Below are 27,159 nucleotides of genomic sequence, written 5' to 3'. Positions count from 1 at the left end.
ATTGTAAAAAATCTCATGTTTTAAGAAAGTTTACAAATTTGTGTTGGGCCACATTCAAAGTTGTCCTGGGCCACATGTGGCCTGGGAATTGGACAAGCTTTTCTAGACAATCATCATAAATGACTGTTACAGAGAATAGGTGAAAGACTGATGGGGAACTTTGTAACACATAAAGGATCACTTCAAAAGAACAGATGCAGTAATCAACTGTAACATCACAAAAAAAAGAGAGGGAACTAGACATCACATGACACCTGATGTTATGCAATAGGAAATACAGATGCTCCTTGACATACAATGGAGTACATCCAGTAAATCCATTGTAAACTGGAAATACTGTAAGTTGAAAATGTACCTGATACACCTAAAATACCAAACATCATAGTTTAGCCTAGCCTACCTTAAACATGATCCAACACTTAATTTAGCCTATAGTTGGGCAAAATCACCTAACACAAAGACCTAACATAAAATTCTGTAACGAAGTTATCATAAAGAATTTTGCATCAAATTTCAAAGTACAGCTTCTACTGAATACATATCACTTTTGCAGTATCATAAAGTCAAAAAATCATAAGTTGAACCTTCACGAATTGGGGATCACCTGTATTCAGTACCATGCAATAAAGCAGTATGACTAAAAAGTCTAACCAACCATTTGCAGAAAATATAAGAAATAAAGGAGCTTGTTATATAACCACAGAGATGCAATCAGCAAAACCCTGAATGTGGGAAATTCCAAAAAACAAATGATCTGATTTCCTCAATAAATAAATGGCAAGGAAAAGAGTTAAAGAAAAAATATTACCAATTGAAAGGAAAGTTAAAAATAGCAACCAAATGCTACGGACCTTGTTTTGAATCCCAAGTAAAAAACAAACCATGTTTTTAAGGGGAAAAAAGATACAATCACACAAATGTGAACACTGACTGGATCTGATATTACAGAATTCTTTAATTTTTAAAAGGTGAAATCATGGTGCTGTACTTCTATTTCTTTGTCTTATGCATCCTCATGTTTTAGAAACAAATAGTACTTTCCAAAAACATCATATGATGTCTGAAATTTGCTTTTAAAATATTTGGGACCAGGCACGGTGGCTCAAGCCTACAATCTCAGCACTTTGGGAGGCCGAGGCAGGTGGATCTCGAGGTCAGGTGTTCGAGACCAGCCTGACCAACATGGTGAAACTTCGTCTCTACTAAAAACACAAAATACAAAATACAAGAATACAAAAAAAAAAAAAAAAAATACAAAAATTAGCCAGGTGTAGTAGCATGCACCTGTAATCCCAGCTACTCAGAGGCTGAGGCAGGAGGATACCTTGAACCCGGGGAGGCAGAGGTTGCAGTGAGCCGAGATCACACCACTACGCTCCAGCCTGGGCGACAGAGTGAGACTCCGCCTCGGGGGAAAAAAAAAAATTGGGAGGCCAGGAGCGGTAGGTAGCTCGTGCCTGTATTCCCAGCACTCTGGGAGGCCAAGGAGGGCAGATCACTTGAGGTCAGGAGTTCAAGACCCGCCTGGCCAACATGGTGAAACCCCATCCCTACTAAAAATCCAAAAATCAGCCAGCGTGTTAGCGCACACTTGTAATCCCAGCTACTCGGGAGGCTGAGGCAGGAGAATCGCTTGAATCCGGGAGGTGGGGGTTGCAGTGAGCCGAGATCATGCCACTGCACTCCAGCCTGGGTGACAGAGCGAGACCCTGTCTCAAAAAATAAATAATAACAATAATAATAATAAATTGGGGTTAGTAGTAAGGGTATAGATAAAATATGATTGACCATGTAATTATAGAAATAGGTGATGGAGATACAGTGGTTTATTAAACTAGTCTATCTAGTTTTATATAATTGAAAACTTCTTAATAATTTAAAATTGATGTAAAAATTAAAACCCCAAAATGGAAAAAAGTATTCACCCTCTGGGAGCACAAGTTTCCCTAAAAAGTATAATAAAAATTACGCCATTCTACTGAAATCCAAATTCAGAACCCACAGAGATGTAAGGGTAACAGGAAAGGAAGGAAAGGGAAAGGGAGCCAAGAGGCAGAAAAGGAAAAAGAAGAAAGCTGTCACTCATTCTTCCCTTCCCTTACTCTGGTTAATGACAAAGTAGTGAGGGGCTGCCTGTTGCTCCTCTAAAAATGTCCTGGCAGGCACAAAGAGTATTTTACTTTATGAGAAAAAGTTTCCCATGAAAATCACTCTACCTCAAGCTGTAAATATTATCTGATGTTCTCAGAGGTCCCAATGACCTGGGCTATTTCAAAGCAGGAAATAACAAGGAAGGAAGAGAAAATTTTTCAGAGTTGGGGAAAAGTTTCTCTCCCCAACTTCCTCAAAATTGAGAAGAATAAAAACTGAAGAAAAAACTAAAACATACAGTATTCTGCTTAACTCAATTTACAGTTAATAGCCTTAATGGTACTGAATGGTCCCAAATAGCTATTCAAATTTTTGAAGAGTATCTCAGACCATTTAAGTTAACTCTACTAAATACAGCTGTGGACAACCCAGTTGGGGGCATGGGGGACAATCTTCACATCTCACCATAATATGGTATGTCCCTCATATTTGAACATTTTATTAAATACTCAATACGTAATGGTCAATACAAACCAGACTGCCACTGCATACAGACTAGCCTGAAAACAGTTTTTGAAAAAAAAAAAAAATGCATTCTAAAAACATTAACTATACAAACATCACATCTATTGAAAATACACATTTCACATTAAACACAAACAAAACTTTAAAGGCACCTGCTAGGTCAACACTTGCTGATTACGAATACTCACTTAAAAACTGCCGGATCCCTAGTGACGACTCCAACTTTCTTAAAGCCCTATAAAATATACTTAAGATGGAATTTCTATTACTTTAAAAATGCATCTGGTGATGATTTTTCCTTAAATAAATACAGGGGGAAGGCCAGGAGCAGTGGCTCACGCCTGTAATCCCAGTACTTTGGGAGGCTGAGGTGGGTGAATCACGAGGTCAAGAGATCAAGACCATCCTGCCAACATGGTGAAACCCTGTCTATACTAAAAATACAAAAATTAGCTGGTTGTGGTGGTGTGTGCCTGTAGTCCCAGCTACTGGGGAGGCTGAGGCAGAAGAATCACTTGAACCCAGGAGGTGGAGGTTGCAGTGAGCCAAGATTGCACCACTGCACTCCAGCCCAGGGACAGAGCAAGACTTCACCTAAAAAAGAAAAAAAAAAAAAAAAAAGGAAAAAACATTGAGACTTTCCTTATAACCATCCTATATATAAAACAGTTTTTAAAAAAATACAAGAGGATATAGAAAGGTAACAACCCAACCTAAGCCTTAGTATTGTTATTACTGCTAATAATAATAGCAGTTAAGATTACTATGTGCCAGACCCTGTGCTAAGCATATTACAAGCATAATTACCTGCTTCACAATCACTCAGAAAGGCAGTTACTATCACCACTTCTAGATAAGGAAAATGAAGCTATAAAAAGTTAGCATCTTACCTAAGCTCTACTATACTTGATCACAGATGAGACTAGAATGGTCCTACAATGTCAGAAAAAAAAAACGTATGGAATATCTAAAGATGGTATCAAATCTCACTCAAAAAGCACTTTACAGTGGTGTCTGAAATATTTCACTATAGAAACACGCAGAGTTCATCTATTAATATACAAAGGAATGACGTGGAACCTGTGTCGAACAGTCAATTTATTATCCTTTTCTTCTTCCCTAAGTAGGGCAGCTTAGTCTTTTCCTTGTATATATTGCCAAATTGCTGTTCCTAAGGAGTAAAATCTAATAGACAGCAGTTCATTATAATCACACAGTGCCAACGTAGTTCAAATGGGCAAAAACTTCGGAATCGGCAAAATTAAGGATCCATTCCGAGTTCTGCCTCATTATTAATTTTGTGTCCTTTACCCACCAGCAGGGACTCAGACTCCTTGTCTGCGAAATGGAGATACCACTTAGACCCAGTGGAGCAATCCTCATTAAATGTTTGCTTCCTCCCCTTCTCAAATAAAAGCAAGGTCCAAATATACCTAAGCCAGAGCTGCCAAAGTCTGATCCAAAGAATATCAGTTCTTTGAGGGATGCTATAAGCAGCATTTCCCGAACTTTGGCCACAGACTACTTATTACAGCACAACATCGTTTAGAGTAACTACCATGGGAGACACTGGCCAAAGAATTTTCACATAGATTAAATACAACAACAACAGCTTTACTTCAGATTCTGTGATCACTCTTTTAGTTCCTTAGTGCACATTTTTATCTACTATCTAGTTCCCATCTTAATTCCATATAGTTGAGCTGACAATTAAGTACCTCTGGTTATATGAGTATTCTATATATTAAATGCTATACATCAGGGGTTTCTGTGGCCTATTAGGAACCAGACTGCACAGCAGGAGGTGAGCAGCAGGCAAGCGAGCAAGGCTTCATCCGTATTTACAGCGGCTCCTCACTGCTCACATTACCACCTGAGCTCCGCCACCTGTCAGATCAGCAGCAGCATCAGATTCTCATAGAAGCGTGAACTCTATTGTAAACTGCACATGCGAGGGATCTAGGTGCGCATTCCTTATGAGAATCTAGTGCCTGATAATCTATCACTGTCTCCCCAGCACCCCCAGATAGGACTGTCTAGTCACAGGAAAAGAAGCTCAGGGCTCCTACTGATTCTACACTATGGTGAGTTGTATAATTATTTCATTATATATTACAATGTAATAATAATAAAGTGCACAATAAATGAAATGCACTTGAATCATCCCAAAACCATCCACCCTGCTCCATGGAAAAATTGTCTTCCACATAAGCAGTCCTGGTGGCAAAAGGGTTTGGGACCACTGCCATTACATTAAGAACCCAGATATACTCTTTTAAGTGGTGTCTAAAAAAATCCAACTATTAGTACATGAAACACAGGGCTTATTGCAAAGTTAACAGAAAACTGTGTTTTTCCATTAGTCTTCCAGCTACAGAATAGAAGGGAAAGGGAGGGAAAAGTTCACATATCAGTTTTACTTACTGAATATTAAGTCAATGACTAAAAATGAAATGTCAGCCTGGTCCCGACCTGCAGGCAATAGGCATGGCAGAGGATGAGAGTCAATTACACTATATCTGAATTTTTGTATCATCACAGAATTTCACTGTAATCTGACACTTAAAACACTCATCAACTAAGAAAAGTTCAATTCAGAGGCACAGAAAATTTTCTCCAACTCATGAAAACGACAAATCAACCTTTTCTATTAATATTTAAACTATGTTCGGCCAGGCGTGGTAGTTTACGCCTGTAATCCCAGCACTTTGGGAGGCTGAGGCAGGAGGATCACGTGAGGTCAGGAGTTCAAGGCCACTCTGGCCAACATGGCGAACAGGTGGTTTGCCATGGTAGAAAACACTGTCTCTACCAAAAACACAAAAATTGGCCGGGCATGGTGGTACGTGCCTGTAATCCCACCTACTCGAGAGGCTGAGGCAGAAGAATTGTTTGAACCCAAAAGGCAGAGGTTGCCATGAGCTGAGATCGTGCCACTGCACTTCAGCCTGAGCAAGACTCAGTCTCAAAAAAATAATAATAACAATTAACTATCTTCAAACACTATAAAAATACTTCTTAAAAAGGAAAACATGACTGTCAACTATGTATTACAATTTGGTTTCTATATTTAAGGTTCAAAGTTTTCCATTTCTGACTTATTTTTCAACATTCATCATTTATTAAATGATAACTAAGTACAAAGGATTTTCCAGCGCAAGAATAATATAAAACAACAACAAAAATTATTGAGACCAATAACCATGGGAAATAATAAGGACAGAGGCAGATGAAGTGTAACACTTCTGTTCTGCCTTGAATCAAACTATATGTTAACTGAGCTCAAAATTTGTGCCTTCAAGTTACCAGAAGTAGCAAGGCTCCATTTCTGTACATTCCCATACTCTTAGCACAGTAAAGTAGTTAAGAATAAGAGCTCTAGACTAAATTACCTGGGTTGGAATCCAGGCTCCACCACCTGTTGGTTATGAAACCTTGGCAAGAGTTACTTAACTTCTCTAACATTCAGTTTCATCTGTTAAAGATAAGGTGCTCCTGGCTGGGCTCTGTGGCTCACATCTACAATCCCTGTACTCTGAGAGGACAGGGCAGAAGAATTGCTTGAGCCCAGCCTGGACAACATAGGGAGACCCCACCTCTACAAAAAAAAATTTTTTTTAAATTAGCCTGGCATGGTGGTGCGGGCCTGTAGTCCTAGCTAATTGAAAGGCTGAGGCAAGAGTATCACCTGAGCCCAGAAGGTAGGCTGCAGTGAGCCACAACCACACCACAGCACTTCGGCCTGGGCAAGAGAGCAAGACCTCATCTCAAAGAAAAAAAGAAAAGGATAGGAGCTCGGGCTCAAAACTGATTTTGCAATACGGATTTCAACTACACTTTTTACCCATCTCTTACAGCCACTGTTTTATAGCTAGCCAGATCAGTTTTAAAAGCAAGGTATTTGTTCTTAAAATTTTTATTTTAAAATAAAATAAACTTTACTTATATATGACTGACAATTACTTTCTCCTCCATAAGTAACACTACAAAAAGTAAAAGTTCCTAAGCCTTACCCTAAGGAACCTTAAGTCTTCCAATTTCAGGCAATTATCTTATTCTTTCCAATTATATCTTTCCAAATTATAAAGGCCATACAGTGGAGCAATTAAGAACAGGTTCAAAGTATGGCTATGCATCTTGCTGGCTGTGTAAAGCTCTGAAAGCCTCAGTTTCCTCATTTAAAAATTCAACTTGCCTTAGAAGACTGCGATGAAGATTAAATAAGATACAAACAAGTTGCTTAAAATAGAGAATAGAAAAACCATGGAGAAAAACCGTAAAACAAAGAGTTGGTTTTTTGAAAACATGAAATCAACAAACCCTTAGACTACAGAAAAAAAGAGAGGGGTCTCAAATATACAAAATGAGAAATGAAAGTGGAGACATTACAACAGATGCCTCAGAAATAAAAAGAGTTGGCCAGGTGCAGTAGCTCACGACTGTAATCCCAGCACTATGGGAGGCCAAGGTGGACAGATCACTTGAGCCCAGGAGTTGAAGACCAGCTTGGGCAACATGGTGAAACGCTGTCTCTACAAAAAATAGAAAAATTAGCTGGGCGTTGTAGCACATATCTGTAGTACCACTCAGGAGGCTGAAGCAGGAGGATCACTTGCGCCCAGGAATTGAGACTGCAGTGAACATACATCGCACCACTACAGTGCAGCTTGGGTAACAGGGTGCGGACCTGTCCCAAAAAAAAAAGAAAGAAAGAAAAGAAATAAGAAGGGTCATGAGAAACTTTTTTTTTTTTTGGACGGAGTTCCACTCTGTCACCCAGGCTGGAGAGCAGTGGCACGACCTTGGCTCACTGCAACTTCCGCCTCCCAGGTTCAAGCAATTCTCCTGCCTCAGCCTCCTGAGTAGCTGGGATTACAGATGCACACCACCACGTCTGGCTAATTTTTGTATTTTTGGTAGAGATGGGGTTTCACCATGTCGGTCAGGCTGGTCTAGAACTCCTGACCTCATGATCCACCCGCCTCGGCCTCCCAAAGTGCTGGGATTACAGGTATGAGCCACCGCGCCCAGCCCTGAGAAACCATTATGAACAATTACATGCCAACAAATTTGATAACTCAGAGGAAAGGAATACCTAGAAAAGTACAACCTGCCAAGGTTGAATCAGGAAAAAATAGAAAACCTAAATAGACCCATAACAAACAAAAAGATTGAACCAGTGGTAATTAAAAACCTCCCAACAAAGAAAAGGTCAGGACCAGATAGCTTCACAGCTTAATTCTACCAAACTTTTCAAGAATACCAATACTACTTAAACTCTTCCAAATAATAGAGCTGTAACACATTTGATAAGGCCAGCATCACCTTGATACCTAAGCTAGACAAAAACATTACAAGAAAATAACGCCGGGCGCGGTGGCTCACACCTGTAATCCCAGCACTTTGGGAGGCCAAGGTGGGTGGATCATGAGGTCAGGAGATCGAGACCATCCTGGCTAACACAGTGAAACTCCGTCTCTACTAAAAATACAAAAAATTAGCTGGGCATGATGGCAGGCACCTGTAGTCCCAGCTACTCGGGAGGCTGAGGCAGGAGAATGGCGTGAACCCGGGAGGTGGAGATTGCAGTGAGCCAAGACCGCGCCATTGCACTCCAGCCTGGGTGACAGAGCGAGACTCCGTCTCAAAAAAAAAAAAAAAGAAAAGAAAACTACAGGCCAATATTTCTGATGAACACTGATGATACAAAAATCCTCAATAAAATATTAGCAAGTCAAATTCAACAACATATCAAAAAATTACACATCATGATCAAGTGGGATTTATATGGGCATCCAAAGCTGGTTTAACATACACAAATGAATCAATGTGATATATTAAGAGACTGAAAGAAAAATGACACAATCATATCAACTGACAGAAAAAGCATTCAACAAAGTTAAACTTTCTTGATAAAAACTCTTTAACAGTTTAAAAATAGAAGGCAAGTTCCTCAACATAATAAGGCCATCTATGAAAAACCCACAGCTAACAACATAATCAACAGGGAGAAACGGAGAACTTTTCCTCTAAGACCTGATACAAGGCAAAGATGCCCACTCTGACCACTTCCATTCAACAGAGTACTAGAAGTGCTGGAAGAGCTTGTCTAAATCAAGAGCATTTAGACAAGAAAAAGGAAAAAAAATAAGTAAAGTTAACCAAATCAGAAAATTACCTCTATTTGCAGATGGCATGATCCCATATATAGAAAACTCCAAAGACCACACGAAAAACTGTTAGATCTAATAAATTAATTTTGTCAAGTTGTAGGATATAAAATCAACATAAAAAATTCACGGCATTTCCATACACAAATAATGACCAAGCTGAAAAAGAAATTAAGAAAACAGCTCCATTTGTGTTAGTATCAACAAACAGAATACTTAGGAATAAATTTAACCAAAAAGTTGAAAGACCTGTACACTGAAAACGAAAACTACTGATGAAAGAAAATGAAGAGGACACGAATAAATGGAAAGAATTCCAAGCTCATGGATCAAAAGAATATTGTCAAAATTACCATACTACCCAAAGCAACATATAGATTCAACGCAATTCCTATCAAAATCCCAATGGCATTCTTCACAAGAGTAGAAAAAGCAATCCTAAAATTCACATGGAAGCACCAGACTCTGAACAGCCAAGGCAATTCTGAGGGGAAAAAAAAAGTTGGAGGCTTCATGCTTCCTGAGTTAAAATTAAGTTACAAAGCAACCATAATCAAAATAGTTTAGTACTGCCATAAAAACAGACGCACAGACCAGTGCAACAGAATAGAGAGCCCAGCAACAAATCCAAACACAGACAGTCAACTAATTTTCAACAAAGGCACCAAGACAACACAATTCTTGAATAAATGGTGCTGGGAAAAATGGATTTCCACATGCAAAATAATGAAACTGAATTCTCATCTTACACCAGACACAAAAACCAACTCAAAATGGATAAAAACCTAAACATAAGACTTGAAGGCATACAATTCCTAGAAGAAAACATAAGGAGAAATCTCCTTGAAGTTGGCCTTGGCAATGACTTCTTACATGACACCAAAACACAGGAAACAAATGTAAAAATAGATGAGACTACATCAAACTAAAAAGTTTCTGCACAGCAAAGGAAACAACAAAATAAAAAGACAACCTACAGATTGGGAAAAGATTATTGGCAAACCATATATCTGATAAGGGGTTAATATTCAAGATTTATAAAGAAATCATACAACTCAACAGTAAGAAAACATATAATTTAAAAATGGGCAAAGGAGGTGAACAGACATCTCCCCAAAGGTGACATAAAAAATGGCCAACAGGTATATGAAAAGGTGCTCATCACTTATCATCAGAGAAATGGAAATCAAAACCACGATGAGATACCACCTCACCCCTGTTAGGATAGCTATTATCAAAAAAGTAAAAATAAAAAAATAAGAGATTAAGTGTTGGCAAACGTGTAGAGAAAAGAGAACCCCTGTACACTATTGGTGAGAATGGAGATTAGTGCAGCCACTATGGAAACAGTATGGAGGTCTCTAAAGAAACTAAAAATAGAACTATCGTATGACCCAGTAATTACTCTTCTGGGTATACACAAAACGTTATGAAATCATCACTTTGTAAAGATACCTGCATTCCCATGTTCACTACAGCATTATTCACAACAGCCAACATATGGAAACAACCTAGGTGTCCATCAGTGGACAAATGGTTAAACTTCAGTGTGTGTGTGTGTGTGTGTGTGTGTGTGTGTGTGTGTGTATACACATATGTATGGAGCTGAAGGACATTAACTGAAATAAGCTATACACAGAAAGAAAAATATTTCACGATCTCAATTATGTGAAATCTTTTTTCAAAAAAAGGTCAAATATACAGAGATAGAGAATAAACTGGTTAGCAGAGTCTGAGCAGGGGAGGAAATGGGGAGATGTAGGTCAAAGCATAGGAAGCAGCAAATACCTGGGATAAACATGTCAAAAGATCTAACATGCAACATGAAGACTATAGTTAATAATAGTGTATTGTACCCAGGCTTTTGTTGAATGTTAAATAGATTACAGTTGCTCTTGGTTGGGGTGGGGGACCAGTAACTATGTGAGATGGAGATGTTAATTTGTTTTACTATAGTAACCATTTTATTATAATATGTATCATATTAACATCATGTTGTATATCTTAAATATATATAGTAACACTTATTTTAAATTAATTGCTTACTATTGTACAATGACATAGTAAGTACTCAAAAATTTTCTTCCTTTACTTCAAGTCTGGAGGGCCTGGGATCAACATCCGGAACCTATTCCCTACAAACTGTAAGGCCCCGGAATAAATCAATTAAAAATATACATATCTTAACCTCAGATGCTTCACTCATTAAATGGAGCAAATATTGTCACAGAACATTGTGAAAGTTAAATGGAATGAGAGTGCTTGGCACACAATACACATTCAAAGGGTAGTTGAATCTGAATTCTAAAACTCAGGCCATCATCAACAGCATCCAGAGAAACTCAAAATCTATCATGACCACAAACTTTTTTCTAATTAGCTTCTTCCCCCACCCCAACTCCTATGGTCCACAGCAGCATTTCTTACCTCTTTCCCAGACTTCAGAAAGTACACAGGCTTTCTCAGCTATATGTAAAAAATTAACAATAAAAAAGATGTGTTTTTAATTAGATATAATGTGAAATGCATTTTAAAACAATTTCCTACTCCTAATACTGAAAGCCAACAAGCTATACAACTTATATTGATACCATAACCCATACAGTGCAGGCAGACAATCTCCTGTCTCTGGGTCTTCTTTTCTAAGGACCCAGGAATTGGCCCACCTGCTCCCATTTTGGAAGTCATGACAAATACAACAAACACACCTTTTGTTTCTAACTAAGTTCTCCTTCTCCAATGTAGAGCAGAAATATCATACTAGAACTTCTCCTCTCTCTATATATTTTTTTTTCTGAGATGGAGTCTTGCTCTGTTGCCCAGGCTGGAGTGCAAGTGGCACGATCTCGGCTCACTGCAACCTCCGCCTCCCAGGTTCAAGCGATTCTCCTGACTCAGCCTCCCGTGTAGCTGGGATTACACGCATGCACCACCATGCCCAGCTAATTTTTGTATTTTTAGTAGAGACAGGGTTTCACCATGTTGGCCAGGGTGGTCTCGAACTCCTGACCTCAGGGATCCGCCAGCCTCAGCCTCCCTCTCGGAGAGATTACAGACATGAGCCACTGCACCTGGCCCGTCTCCTCTATCCTTTCAAAAAGCACAGCTCTTCTTTAATCTACAATCTGACAGGAAATTACACATACATGCACACACACACACATTTTTTTCTTTTTAAGACAGTCTCACTCTCTTGCCCAGGCTGGAGTGCAGTGGTGTGATATCGGCTCACTGCAACCTCCACTTCCCAGGTTCAAACGATTCTCCTGCCTCAGCCTCCCTAGTAGCTGGAATTATAGGTGCCTGCCACCATGCCTGGCTAATTTTTGTAATTTTAGTAAATATGGGATTTCACCATGTTGGTCAGGCTAGTCTCGAACTCCTGATCTCAAGTGATCCACTCGTCTCAGCCTTCCAAAGTGCTGGGATTACAGGAGTGAGCCAGCGCACCCAGCCTATATAAACATATTTTTTAACAGCCTCAAAGTCTCTCAGTAAAAGTTATTCCTGATGTTCAACTGAATTTAAATAGAATTACACCTTGTTCTTTAGTAAATCCTCTTGGTTCAAGAAGGGCATAACAAGTATTTGCTACTTACAGAGAAATTTCTTCTATGTCTAAGACTTGTACCCTAGACCAGCAAACATCTCACAATGCACACATTTAATCACAGAAGGAAATACCATGCTGATATGTGGAAAGCAATTTATTTTTCAAAACCAAATATAGAAAGTCATATTCTACCACTATTTAAGAATTTGTATTATGGCCAGGTGAGGTGGCGCACACCTGTAATCCCAGCACTGTGGGAGACCAACATGGATGGATTGTTTGAGCTCAGGAATTCAAGACCAGCCTGGGCAATATACCAAAATTTCGTCTCTACAAAAAATACAAAAATGAGCCAGGCATGGTGGCGCACTCCTATGGACCCAGCTAATGTGGAGGCTGAGGTGGGAGGATTGCTTGAGCCCATGAGGTTGAGGCTGCAGTGAGCCAAGATCACATCACTGCACTCCAACCCGATCAACAGAGCAAGATTCTGCCTCCAAAAGAAGTTGGGAGGAGGGGGAGGGAAGAAGAAGGAAGAAGACGACCACACTCTTTCCTCTAATTAAAAAAAAAAAAAAAGTTGCATTATTTAGCAATAGAATCCCTATTGTTTATTAATATTTCTCACCCTCTCTGGGAAAGCTCTAGAATTGACATACTAATATATGAAACAAACGAACATCATCTTAAAGACCCAAAAAGAAGTCTTGTAAAAATTAGTTTCGGCCAGGCGCAGTGGCTCATGCCTATAATCCCAGCACCTTGGGAGGCCAGGATCATTTGAGGACAGGAGTTTGAGACCAGCCTGGCCAGCACTGTGAAACCCTGCCTCTACTAAAAACACAAAAATTAGCCAGGCATGGTGGTGGACACCTATAATCCCAGCTACTCGGGAGGCTGAAGCATAAGAATCGCTTGAACGCAGGAGGTGGAGATTGCAGTGAGCCAAATCGCGCCACTGCTCTCCAGCCTGGGCAACACAGCGAGACTTAGTCTCAAAAAAAAAAAAAAAATAGTTTTACACCTCCCCCACAATACAATTACACACCTAAGTACATCCATGATGAAAGGACTTTTCATATTTAAATATTGTCTGTTTACTTTATTCTTTTGCAGAGTAAGCTACTTGGCGTAAGGAAAGAAACTGAATTGTCAGGTTTCACTGCTACAAATCTCTCTTCAGTCCTTACCCACTCCAAATAAAATAATGGAAGGGGATACCATAGTAGCTTCACAGGCTCAATGTTTCAAAGGTACTGTGCTTACCAACCAGTGTAACCTAGCACCCAAGTCCTTGTTTTCATTCAGTCATCCATCCAAAGATTTCAGAGCTACTCAGCGCTAAGCACATAGCGCAACAGAAATGTCTGTATTTCTATGTCTCCACATCTCTTTCCTACTATCATTCCTTCACATTAAAAAAAATTAAAAAAAAAAAAAAAAAACAGGGCCAGGCACAGTGGCTCATACCTGTAATCCCAACACTTTGGGAGGCGGGCAGATCACGAGGTCAGGAGATGGACACCATCCTGGCCAACACGGTGAAACCCTGTCTCTACTAAAAATACAAAAACTAGCTGGGCGTGGTGGTGCGTGCCTGTAGTCCCAGCTACTGGGGAGGCTGAGGCAGGAGAATCGCTTGAATCCAGGAGGCGGAGGGTGCAGTGAGCCAAGATCACGCCACTGCACACCAGCCTGGCAAGAGCAAGACTCCATCTCAAAAAAACAAACAAACAAAAAACAAATTTAACTTAATTTCTTATATCAAAACTTAAATGTTCTAGAAACATCAGCAATTGGTTGGTGACCTGGAAACTAGCATACCACTAGACACCATATCACATGACAAACTGCCTTCAACTAGAATATATACTAAGTGTCCCAATACAAAAAGGAATGTGCTCCACACTGCAGGAAATACAAAGATGCATAAAACATTTTTATGTCATGTTGGAACTTATGATCCCCTACGGAGAAACAAGACACGTTAACGAGAATACAAGGAAGAACATTAGAAGGGCCACAGAGAGTGCCGAAGGAGTCATACGCAAGTGAATTTCATGCCTTGTGGTAAGCATGAATAGGAGTTGAGGTGGTATTTGAGACTGAAAGCCAGCCAGGTCTTTGAAACAGCAAAGGGAAATAACATACAACAAAGTATATTTGCATGGATAAAATTCCACTGGGGCCAACATCTAATTATCTTAACAGCAAAAATTTCAATAGCTATTTTAACAGTTTTACTAAATAAGAGTGGAAAGAATCACTACCCACCCTACAGCAAGCCCCTTTCTGAAAAACATAACAATCTTCAACCTCTTTTAATGTGATATAAAATTTAAAAATAAGCTGAGAACATGATTAACAACAAAGGCACAAATCAATGAAATGTTTTTAAACCACACACATCTTTTCCATTACTTAAGAATAACAAAAATAATATAATTCCTGGACAAAATTCTAAGCCTGCACTGTCCAATATAGTAACTACTAGCGACATGCGGCTAATGAACACTTGAAATGTGGCTAGCCCAAATTAGTATGTTCTTTTTTGTTGTTGTTGAGAAAAAGTCTCGCTGTGTCACCCAGGCTGGAGTGCAGTGGCACAATCTCAGCTCACTGCAACCTCTGCCTCCCAGGTTCAAGCAATTCTCTGCCTCAGTCTCCCGAGTAGCTGGGATTACAGGTGTCCGCCACCATGCCCAGCTAATTTTCGTATTTTTAGTAGAGATGGGGTTTCACCATCTTGGCCAGGCTGGTCTTGAACTCCTGACCTCATTATCCACCCACCTCAGCCTCCCAAAGTGCTGGGATTACAGGCATGAGCCACCGCGCCCGAACCCCAAATCAGTATTTTCTTTAAGTGTAAAACACTCACTAGGTTATAAAGATTTACTACCCAAAAAAAGAATGTAAAATATCTCAATAATTTTTATATTGATTACATCTTGATATATTATTAGTTTGGATACACTAGGTTAAATAAAATATATTACTAAAATTAATTTCACTTGTGTCTATTTTTCAAAGTGGTTCACAGAAAATTTAAAATTACATATATAATTCACATTTTTGGCTTATATAATATTTCTTCTGAAAAGCTCTAGTCTAAACAATTACTTAATATTAATATTTTTCAGATTTTTGTACTTGCCTCATATTGGCATGGTAATCACTTGATAAAATGATACAAAGTAAACTTCGAGCATCTATTTCTCAGTATCTAGATACTGCAAGGGTGAGGATATCTGCCCAAAAGGTGTATAGCTTCTTAACTGACCTTTTGGAACAAATATGGAAAAAAACAATGAACAACTTTTCCAGGTATATTTATCAAACAGTTATCAGATGAGAACTATTCAATGATACAAAGACATGGGACCCAGGAAACTGGAGAGCCAACCCTGAAGAGCAATGAAAGAAGTCAGAGGATGACAGCTGTACAACGGAGCCTGGAGAACAACCAGGTCAGATCCCAGCAGTTCGACGAGGGCTCCAGGAAAAGAAAGGGAGCAAGAGGCAGGTAGAAATTCAGAGAATGTCTGATAAATGGGTACATTTGGGGGGAAGAATTGAGATTATAATTATTACCATCAGTACAAAAAAAAAAAAAGAAAGAAAGATAATGGCAACAATGAAGTCTAAAAAGATTAAAAGCAAAGGAAAAAATGTGACTGCCACTTTGAAACAGCTTAATGCTCCTTAACACGTTAAACAGAGAGTTACCATTATTACCCAGCCATTCCACTACTTAGGTACATACATATGTCCACACAAAAACTTGCACACAAATGTTCACAGCAGCATATTCATACTAGTCAAAAAGCAGAAACAACCCAAATGTCCATCAACTAATAAACAAATTGTGGGATTTCCATACAATGAAATGTTATTCAGCAATAAAAAGGAATGAAGTACTAATACATGCTATAACATGGGAGAACTTTGAAGACATTATGCTAAGCAAAACAGTCATAAATGGCCACGTATTACATAAATCCATTTATATGAAATGTCCAGAACAGGCAAATCTATAAAGACAAAGAGTAGACCAGTGGTTGCCTAGAGCTGTGGGGAAGGGGAACACAGGGAATGACTGCTAATGGGTATAAGCTTTATTTCTGAAATGATAAAAGTGCTCTAAAATTAGATGGTTGGGATGGTTACACAAGTCTGTGAACACCTGTGAACTGAAAAAATGAATGTTACGGTATGTGAATTATATCTCAATAAAACTATTCTCATAAGGAAACATGATCACTGTGTACTACTTGTTTCTACATAGAATACTGTTCCATGTCTACATACTGAGAATTTGCATAATAATTTAAATAAATAATAGTTTTTAAATAGTGGTATAATTATATCAGTATGAAAGCAAAAGGGAGATGGGTATGATAATAAATGATGTCTACCACTATAAGACAAAAAAAATAAAATTAATTTTAAGAAACACTTAAAAAGTATATAATTAAAAATATGATAAAAACTACTAAAGGAAACAGCTGTCATAGCCAATGTTGCTTCTAAGAAGTAGGACCGGAAGACAGAAGATTACTTTCCATCATAAGCCCTTCTGCACTATTTGATTTCTTTAAATCACATAAATATATTCCTTTATAAAAGTAATTTTTATTCAACAACTAAGGGGTGCTTGATTTAGGAGCAGAATGAAACCATACGCTCTTAAAGAGGTAAAAGGCACAGGCTTCATTGACATTGACGCACTCTGCGCCTCTGATCTCTCAAGAGAACAGGTTTTCTCATCTGAGATGTTAGAAAAATAGAAAGTTAAAAAATTACCCTTTGTCTTTTTCTTTACCATGAAATAAACGCCTATTTTAAATGTGCTATTAATTGTTCATTGGTTAGGACTATTAACATTTTACCTCTAATTGCCACGAGAGGAGCTCTGTCATCATTGCACTTATTCTCCAACTAACTTACATTCAGAGACATAAATATTTACTAACTTAATAGGTTGAAAAATAGCAATTTTCTAGAGTTAGTGATTTAAATTTGTTTTAATTCTAACACTTCTGCTAAAGCTATTGTTAATTTATGTATGTATACACAAAATGGAAGTCTACTATAGAAATCAGTAATCTGTAAAGATTCAGAATACCTATGAAAGGACATATAAGAAATTGTAATGCCAGTGGTCTCCAGGAAAGAGAACCGGTTGCTGCAGAGCAAGAGAGAAGAAAGACTTCACTGAATATCTTTAAAATGTTGAACCATGTGAGTAAATTACATTTTTTAAAATTTAAAGCAAAATAGGTAAATAAAACATGCAATTATCCGGCACACTGCACTCAATAATTACTGCCATTATTGCCATGTATTATGCAAATATGATATACAGTACATTGCTCTTCCATACACATGTAATTATATCTTATTATTAAAACTCCACCAACTCAAAGCTTCCCCCTTTCTTTCATAATTTAAGTAATGTGTAGAATGTGAAAACCCTGCAATTCCACTAGGGCAAATGTCCCTGCAAATACTATCAGTCTGATGTCAGACATAATACCAGTACCTCTAACTCTTCAGGTGCTCACACCACATACTCAAAATCTAGCATCAGAAATTTACTTGACTCAACTCAACAACTTCAACACAAGTCATGAAGAAAGTGTTAATCAATTAAAAAGTATTAACTGATTTTGCTGCACTTTGTCGAGGCCGAGGTCGGCAGATTGCCTGAGGTCAGGAGTTTGGGACTAGTCTGGCCAAAATGGTGAAACCCCGTCTCTCCTACAAATACTAAAACAATTAGCGGGGCATGGTGGCATATGCCTGTAATCCCAGTTAATCGGGAGGCTGAGGCAGGGGAATTGCTTGAACCAGGGAGGTGGAGGTTGCAGTGAGCCAAGATTGTGCCACTGCACTCCAGCCTGGGCAACAGAGTGATATTCCGTCTCAAAAAATAAAATAAAATAAAGTTTAAAAAAAAAGTAAAATTAGTTAATTTTATAAAGTAACAGGAAGTAGACAGCATTGCATTTAAAGAAGATACCTATCCTTCGAAAAAAATCTAAAACACCCAACCTTTCTAGTTATATTAGCCAATTAAGCCCCTAAGAATTTCTCAGACCTCCAAAAGAAAAACTACTTTGCCACTATCACCCTTCTTCTTCAGCCCAACAATTAAGATGGCCAGCTTTTCAATTCTCATAGGCCATAAATGTATCTGGTAAAGTTCCTCTCTAAATAGCTATTTATAATTCATAAGAAAGCTTAAATGACTCCATGCAGTGCCTTCTAAGCAGTCCACAAACAAAAGGTACAAGCCAGCCAAAATCCAGGCAGCAATTCCATATATACCAAGGAAGGGGAAAAAAAAAAAAACAGAAACAGTAAGACAACAAATCTTAAATCAGATAAAACTCTGCTGCTGAGTTAATAAATGTAGATGGACAATGGAAGAAAGAGTTGGAAACAATACCTTGGGCTAGCACACTGAAGACTTTAGTACCTTTATCCATATTGCTGAAATTCAGCTAGAAGATGGTGAATCAGACAGAGATGACCCAGTTCTCTTCATCACGTCAGTGATCAACAAATTACAGATGTTTTATGTAGCTTATGCAGAAGCCCAGGCCTCCAGAAGAGATTTTTCTACCTCCTGCCTCTTTAAAACAGAATTAATATTCTCGGATGGGTGCAGTGGCTCATGACTGTAATCCCAGCACTTTGGGAGGCTGAGGCAGAACTGCTTGATTCCAGGAGTTCAAGACCAGCCTGGGCAAGATGGCAAAACCCCCTGTCTACAAAAACTACAAAAATTAGCCAGGCATGTTGGCGCGTGCCTATAGTCCCAGCTACTCCAGAGATTGAGGTTAAAAGATCACCAAGCCCAGGAGGCAGAGGCTGCAGTGAGCCAAGACTGCACCACTGCACTCCAGGCTAGGCATAGGCAACACAGCGAGACCCTGTCTCCCAAAAAAAAAAAGAAAATTTCTCTGGGTGAACGTTTTGAACAATTATCAGAGTGATTTACTCTGGATCTGTATGAACTTACATACACTACATACACTAAGTAATCCCAATATGCTTGTTTCCCCAAATCATCCATTCCCTTCAGTAGCATAATGCTTAATCAGTATCTATCCATTTCCCTCTGATTTGTGATTTCAAAAAAACCAGACGACTCAATGAATTACAACTATGTGTTAAATAATAACAAAGAACCATTAATAAAAGCCTGAAGACTAACCTATGAGCAAAGTTTATACTCCATTTGCCTGCAGATATTAGCTGCTCAGGAGAGCTTCCGGTTTACTGTCAACTACCAGCCAATTCCAGTAAGGTGAGATTCCAAATAACCCAATTCCACACTGATGTATAGCTGTTACTCTTTGGGGAAACTAAATTAGAAACACAATTTAGTTCGGCCACGTGTGGTGGCTCACGCCTGTAATCCCACTACTTTGGGAGGCCAAGGTGGGAAGATCACAAGGTCAGGAGTTTGAGACCAGCCTGACCAACATAGTGAAACCCGTCTCTACTAAAAATACAAAAAATTAGCCAGGTGTGGTGGCAGGCACCTGTAATCCCAACTACTTAGGAGGCTGAGGCAGGAAAACTGCTTGAACCTGGGAGGCAGAGGTTGCAGTGAGCCCAGATGGCACCATGGCACTCCAGCTCGGGCAACAGTGTGAGACTCCATCTCAAAAAAAAAAAAAAAAAAAAAAAAAAAGAAATGTGAACTTTTTATTACTAAATTGATTTGAAATAAGAATCAAGAAATTAACCTCAGATCACGTTATTAAGGGAACACGTTAAGGACTTGGCTTTGTGCTGTTGTTAACTAACCATGGTACTCTGAAAATAAAAAGCTGGTTTGACAAAACTAGTTTCAAGACAAATACATCATTACTTCAAGTGATCAAACCAAAAATGCTAGGAAAACTATTCAATACAAAAAATGTAAGATTTAATCACATACAAAATTGGAACCTGCACATTGTTTGGAAGTCAACCTGTCTTCCCAAAATATAAGCAAAAATGGGAAGGGGAATTATAAACTAAGAACCCAAATCGACTAAATTGTGTTTTTTTGTATTTTTTTAAGACAGAGTCTCGCTCTGTCGCCCAGGCTGGAGTGCAGTGGCACGATCTCAGCTCACTGCAACCTCCACCTCATGGGTTCAAGCGATTCTCCTGCCTCAGCCTCCTGAGTAGCTAGGACTACAGGCGCACGTCACCACGCGCCCCCCCCCCCCCGCCTAATTTTTGTATTTGTAGTAGAGATAGGGTTTCACCATGTTGGCCAGGATGGTCTCGATCTCCTGACCTCGTGATCCACCTGCCTCGGCCTCCCAAAGTGCTGGGATGACAGGCGTGAGCCACCATGCCCAGCCAAACTAAATTGTGTTTCTAAATCTTATACCACATCAAATGCATTACAGTCACAAGTATATTAGAATAATTTACTAAAAATGTCCATTATGTACTGAGTATTAGCTCATTAAAAAAAAACTAGAAAACTCAATAATGCAAAATGGAATAAATATTTCTTTTTTATATAAATTTAAAGGTAGAAAACTTCAGGGAAAACAAACTGTTATTTAACTCTACCCTGTTTTTCCTTGCTGTTCTATTCACACAGGTTTTTATATAAATATACATTTATACATTACACTCAACAAATTTCAAAAGCAATTTGATTTGTATAACCAAGGATGATTTGTATAACTTAAGATAAAAAGCCAAGAGTGCAACCTCCGCTTTAATGAAAATGCTCTTCTTCTGAACAATGAAAATGCTTTTATTCTTGAAACTGGGCAAAACTCCCCTTCCAACACCACCCCCCCCAAAAAAAATCAGCTAGAAAATGATGATAAACATTCCAACAAATTAATTTACTTATCATGGTGATTATGTTCTTAGTAGAACAATATCTGGGGAACCCGGTTGGTCCTGTTAGTACCAACACACACTCTTGTCTCACCCACGCAAGCATTCTGCCCCTCCATTCTCCATTATAGGGTGGAGCAACACAAGAGGCACCACAATCTCACATCCTGTCCTCTCCTTCCCTGTCTCAACCTCATGGGTCTTATTTAAAAGTACGGAACTGTGACAACAGGGTCAACATATGCACGTTTCACAGCCTTCTCTATGCATACAGTGCACACACAAATAGGGCTCTCCCACTCTTTAGACTCTGCTGCTGGAACAAAATCTCTGACTTTCCCAGCCTTGCTGTTTCTCCAAAGTATTATCTCACACCTGCAACTCAATTCTAATACAAGGGATAGACAGTAAAGGGTGCAAGTACTGATTTTCAGCTGAACTTTGCCAGTGAAACGAGAAGATGTCACCTCATTTTCTAAATGTAGTTCCTGATCAGCCATAAGGTGATTTGTGAATCTCTGGGATCCCTTGAAGTTTTTCCTTTTGCCTGTGACTTACTGTCACTTCACAATTAGCATTCTACAGGTGCATGCAACAAGAAAGCATACAATTCTTAAATATCTTAAATGTTTTAACAACTCTGGGGAAGTTGGGTTGGGAAATGACTGAAAATAGGATTCTGGTTTTCAGTCTCACACATGAACTCTTTTCCACATTAACACAAGATTATCAAGAAATGGGCTAAACTCTAACCACCTAATTTTTAGATGTCGTAAAGAGATTAAACTTCCCAGGGGAATACGGAAACTCTAAGTTGCTACCTATTCTTTGGCTTTAATCACCATATGACCTAATACTGCAGAATAATATGCAGCTACTATTATTCTCTCTTTGCTAATAGAAATTTTGATCTAAAAAAGTTTTATATGAAGAAACAACTTAAGTGATACAAACTTATTTTCATCTTTCTAAATCTTATATTTAAGCATTAAACCTAAACAACTAGTTAAATTTTCTCCAACTGTATACCAAAAGGAGTTATTACTAATATTTTAGCCAAAAGTGCCACAGTCCCTTACTTTCCCTATTGAGTAAAATATCATGCGATTCTAAAGAAAAACTTTATAAACATTTATTTAATTACACGTAAACTTGGAAGTGAACAAAAATGAAACATTGGTTTCGCTATAGCAAGTAAAAAGTAGTATCTCAAATATACTGATTTAAATTTGGGGTTAATGCCTAAACTCAACAAAAAGGGCAAAAACTACTTGTTATAAAATCAACTTTTAATTTATTCTGGAGTCTTCACAAAGTGAAGGATCTCAATACTTTATTCCTAAATAAATCTTGCATGTAAAATAATAATCATTATTTATAAAAAAGTTTTAAGCATGTATCAAAGGTTAATGGCTACATAAAATATTTAAAATGTTTCTGTCACAGTTTAGTCCAAAAAGTGTTTTCATTGTTTTGAAATAAACTATCATGAAACTATTATAACTAGGTTTCAAGTGTGAGGCTTTTGAAGCTGTATTTAAAAAAAAAAAAAAATTGGAATTTGATGAAAAGCATTTAAATAAAAGCCCTTAGTTTACTGCTCCCAAATATAAATCCAACATTTTAGGTGTAGAAAAATAAGAAACTGTGCAATTAATAGACTAGGAAGTCAAATATCATTGCCAGTAACTAACTGCTGTCTGAATTTCAAGGGAACTTATTGTATATTAAAGTTTAAGAAAGTGAACTCACCTACCCTCTCACCTCAGCACTTTCTCAATTTTCCCATTACAATTAACAATATAACTCAGCAGTGAAGTCTTCCAGGCCAGTAACATCAGTATTTATTTTTAACTCTTGACTCCTTCACAAATATTCCACTTCAGTCCAGTATGAAGTTCTGCCAGTTCTTCATTCACACTGTCTCTCAAACCTGTTCCTTTCACCCCATTTTCACATTTTACTTTAGTCCCTCATGATTCACAACATACCCTACTAGCTCCCTAAAAAGGCTCTAGCATCTCTCTACTATAATTCATTAATTCAACTGCAAAAATCATCTTACATCTTGTTCAGCAGCCAACAGTAAATCCAGATCTCTTTTGAATCTCAATCAAACTTTTACAGAATCCCTCTGCCCTCCATCAGCTAACTTTCTTTTATTTCTCAAATTCCATTTGTTCTTATGTTCTTACGTAGGCCCCTTTAACTCAGATTTGCCAACTTGATTATTGCCTCTCATGCAAAATTCATCATCTTTGTGCCTTGGTACACTCCTTCCACCTAGACCTTTCATGCTTTTCTACCAGTTCAAGTTACCACGTCCTTTAGTATCAGTCTTAATACCCCTTGTCCACAGGAAGTCTTTCCTCTCCCACCCATGAGTCTCACCCTTTTACTCTTTGCCCCTCTGAACAAATGATTCAATTTGTATTTTACAATCTAGCAGTCATCATGCTATTGTTTTAATTTTTTTCCCATAGCCTCCCTCTACAACCAAATAAGCTTTTGAGAGCAAGGACTACAATTTCTTATGTTTCTGTTTTCAACAGGGGTTCCTTAGAATGCTAGCATCCTAACAAATGCTTAAAGACTCCCCTTTCTTTTAAATGTTTTTAAAGTCAAAGCTGTCAAAAACACATAATTAACACTAAACTCCAACTTTTTAAATTCTAAATTGACCTATACGGTAATCGGAAAATAAACATTTTCATCTATATATTTTACAAGAGTTACTCCATCCTTAGTATCTGCATTATCAAAAATTCAAAAGTCATTTCAAAGAAAATCCTGGAAAGAAAATGAAAAGTCCCAAAATGTAGCATTATAATCTAGCATTATAGATCTCTGAAATAAAGCTAATAAATCAATTAGCTGAAATTGATTGACTGGTTTTCAAACTATATTACCAAGATGTAAAACATACAAACACTCCAGTACCACAAGAGGCTCTTAAGTAGTTATTATAAGATTTGTATCATCATAGCTGAAAATTACCCCGGAATTTTAAAATATTTTTCAAATGACTCCATGAAGCGCTTAGAAAGCACGACCCTTCCCTGAAAGATGCATAATCAGCTGTCCTCTTTTCCTACCCCGGCATTCTCTACTTGCAAACCACCGGGGGAAAAAAAAAATTAACTTTGAAAAATAATCTCCCATTCAGCTATTACCTAGACTACCCTGTTTCAGGCTAGTTCCCAAAGCCAACACGAAATGAAATCTTGAGTTCAACTAAAAGTGATCATTTTATGTTGCCTAAGAATATAATCAATTTCACATAACATACATGTTTTTTGTGTGTGTCAGTTCTTAAAATCTCAGTTTTTTAGTTCTCTTCGTTCTTCTAAGCAACACAGTAATTTCTTTGCCCTCATGATGACCCTCTTTCCCACAATAAGGAAACAACATAGATATTTTTGTTAAATTCTGAAAGTATGTTTAAACAAGCTGTCATTAAACACCACATGAACTTCTCCATAAATAGAGATACACTGGAACATTAGATACTTAGTATATACTAAACATTCAAAAGCATACTTCTCAGCACAAACCCAGGACAAGAGTAGTCTATCTACAACCCTGAACACAGTCCAAATATCCCTATTATTTGCAGGACCACAGCCATCTGCAAAAGCCAAAATGGAAAGGACTAAATCCACATTCTTCTAACTAAATCCACAGTTATCTAAATGTGATGGAAACTAACGCAAGAGTATTTTAAATCGTCCTTTTTAAGGAACCCCCCAGAACATTTAACAGGAGCGCAACAGTACTCCAAAATTGAACTTAAATGTAATGAGCCAGTGACAACATTTAACTTACTATTTGGCACTATGACAAAACAAATCTCAATCAAAACCTGGACCTATTAATACTTCCATGTTACCTTTTGATTAAATATAAATTATACGGTGGCAGGTTGGTAATGTCAAAACAGGAAGGTTAAGAGAGAACACATCAAACCACTAATCCAATCGAACACAAATGCATACAGAGATGCTACTGCTGCTGGGTATTTATTGGCTCCCACTAGTCCCTTCTAAAGAGAGAAATCAATGACAGCCTCCAAATGTGAATGGTTACTGAGCAAGTTCATCCACAGATTAAGAACAAATACTATGTGTAGTCATACAGACAAGAAAAAAATGTTGGGAGGGTGGGACGTTTAATGTCTCTATTAAGTATACCAAACTATGATAAATCCTGAGACCTAAAATACCCTCTTATTCCAAAAGACATACATTCTGCAAATGTGCACAATGGTTTATTAATCAAATCTTGTCCTTCTCTTTATTCTAAAGGATGGGCAAGTAAACACGGTCATCACTAACGTGGAAACACTCAAGCACTTGATGAAACTGACTACCAACAGCAAGAAAAGTATAAGAAAGCAGTTTCAAATCGAATCATCCAAATAAAAATCATATTATCTCAATTCAAGGTTAATGAGACCGGGGGAGGGGGTATGGGAGGAGTAAAGAGGGAGCTGCTTCATCCTTGACTGAAGATAGGTTTTGCCCTTTTCCATTGCTTGTTTGTTATATTAGGAAGTCTAATATTTTCAGATCCTGGTATTCCGAGATTTCTTATTTTAAGGGCGAAGTGGAAAAGGGGCGTAAAATAAAATCAATACTCACTGCTAACTTTCATGCTGCCAAAAGCTGAAGGCTGCTGCACCGGCTTGCAGCTCTCCGCAAAGGAGGTGGTTCTGGGCCGCCCTGACATGATCACTCTCTTCGCGAATCACCTTTTCCTTCCTTCCTCCTTTTCTTCCTTTTGTCTTTATGTTGGGGTGTTAGGTTAATGATAAATGCAGCATTAAGTTCTCCCACAGAAGAAAAAGAAAAAGACTTCGTCCTCTTGGTTTTTCACTCCTTTTGTATACTATAAAAAACAAAACAAGCGATGTATTTCTCCTTCAAGACAGATCGGCACGGATATTTAACATATAGATGATTTACGGCTGGGGAAAAAATACAATTCCTTCCCCTCCCTTTCCTGGGAGGAGAGAAAAGAAGGGGCAAATCCTAAAAAAATATGTATCACGTGAAACAGGGGCAAATACTTGATTGAAAATGAGTACTTCGAATATTATATTTTCCTCGGGGATTTTTTTTCCGAGTCAATGAAGAAGGGAAGCGGCGGAAGGATCACGAGTCTCACGCTTGAAGAGAAAGGGGGATGGGTAGGAGGGAGGGAGAGGGAGGGAGGGGGTGGCTCGGAGATGCGACGGGAAACGCTGCAGCTCCGGCAGCCGTGGGATCCGGCGGGCTGACGGCGGGGGCCCGGCGAACTGGAGGGCGGCGGAGTCGCGAGTCAGTCAGAGGCGGGCGGTGGCGGCGGCTCCTCTCCTCATTGCGCCAGGAGCAGCTGCAGGCGGCGGCTGGATCCAGCGGCCATGGCGGCGGCGGTGGCGGAGGCAGCTCCCTTCAGACCCCAGGCAGCGGCTCCTCGACTGCTCCCCATACGCCGGGGACATGGGAACCCGGCAACCGCTTCCGTCCCTCGGGGCCCCCTCCCCCGTCCGCGGCAACAGCTCGGCCGCCCTCCCGCCCCTCGCCTCTGTTCGGTGCCCGCTCAGGAAGTGTCCGCGCTTTGCCCCCAGCCCAGAACCCTGTCAGCGGCTGCGGGGCCGGCTCCTCCTCGCTTCCTTCCTTCCTTCCTTCCTTTGTCACTCGGCCCGGGCGGCGGCGGCAGCGGCGGCACAAGCCCGCATTCGCCCGGGTCAGGGGCTGCTCTGTGTGAGAAGCGCTGTCTGCGCAGCCGCCTTGCACTTCCCCACTCCCCCTCCCCCTTCCTACTCTTCCTCCACCTCCTTCCTCCCCCACCCAGCCTTACACCGCCCAGCGCACCGCCGCCCGCGTAACAGGCGTCTGGGAATCGCCGCCCGAGCCCCACTCTCGCCCGCTTCGGCTGGGAGCCGAAGCCCGAACGGAGCCAATCACGGACGTC

General features: G+C 39.2%; 1 protein-coding gene across 4 annotated transcripts in view; it reads right to left on the bottom strand.

The window, feature by feature from the left end:
- GSK3B (glycogen synthase kinase 3 beta) overlaps positions 1-26,950 on the bottom strand; it is a 269,831-nt gene extending 242,881 nt beyond the window's left edge. For all 4 annotated transcript variants that reach the window (XM_005548051.4, XM_005548052.4, XM_045384687.2 and 1 more), the window contains exon 1: positions 25,845-26,950. In XM_005548051.4, the coding sequence (XP_005548108.1) occupies positions 25,845-25,932 (88 nt within the window). In that variant the 5' untranslated portion in view covers positions 25,933-26,950. The remainder of the gene's footprint in view (positions 1-25,844) is intronic.
- Between the last annotated feature and the right edge of the window lie 209 nt (positions 26,951-27,159).

Source organism: Macaca fascicularis, chromosome 2 (genome assembly GCF_037993035.2).
Source record: "Macaca fascicularis isolate 582-1 chromosome 2, T2T-MFA8v1.1".
In the NCBI taxonomy this organism is placed as follows: Eukaryota; Metazoa; Chordata; class Mammalia; order Primates; family Cercopithecidae; genus Macaca; species Macaca fascicularis.
Note: the sequence above shows the minus strand (reverse complement) of the source record. Positions and strands in the feature narration are given on the sequence as shown.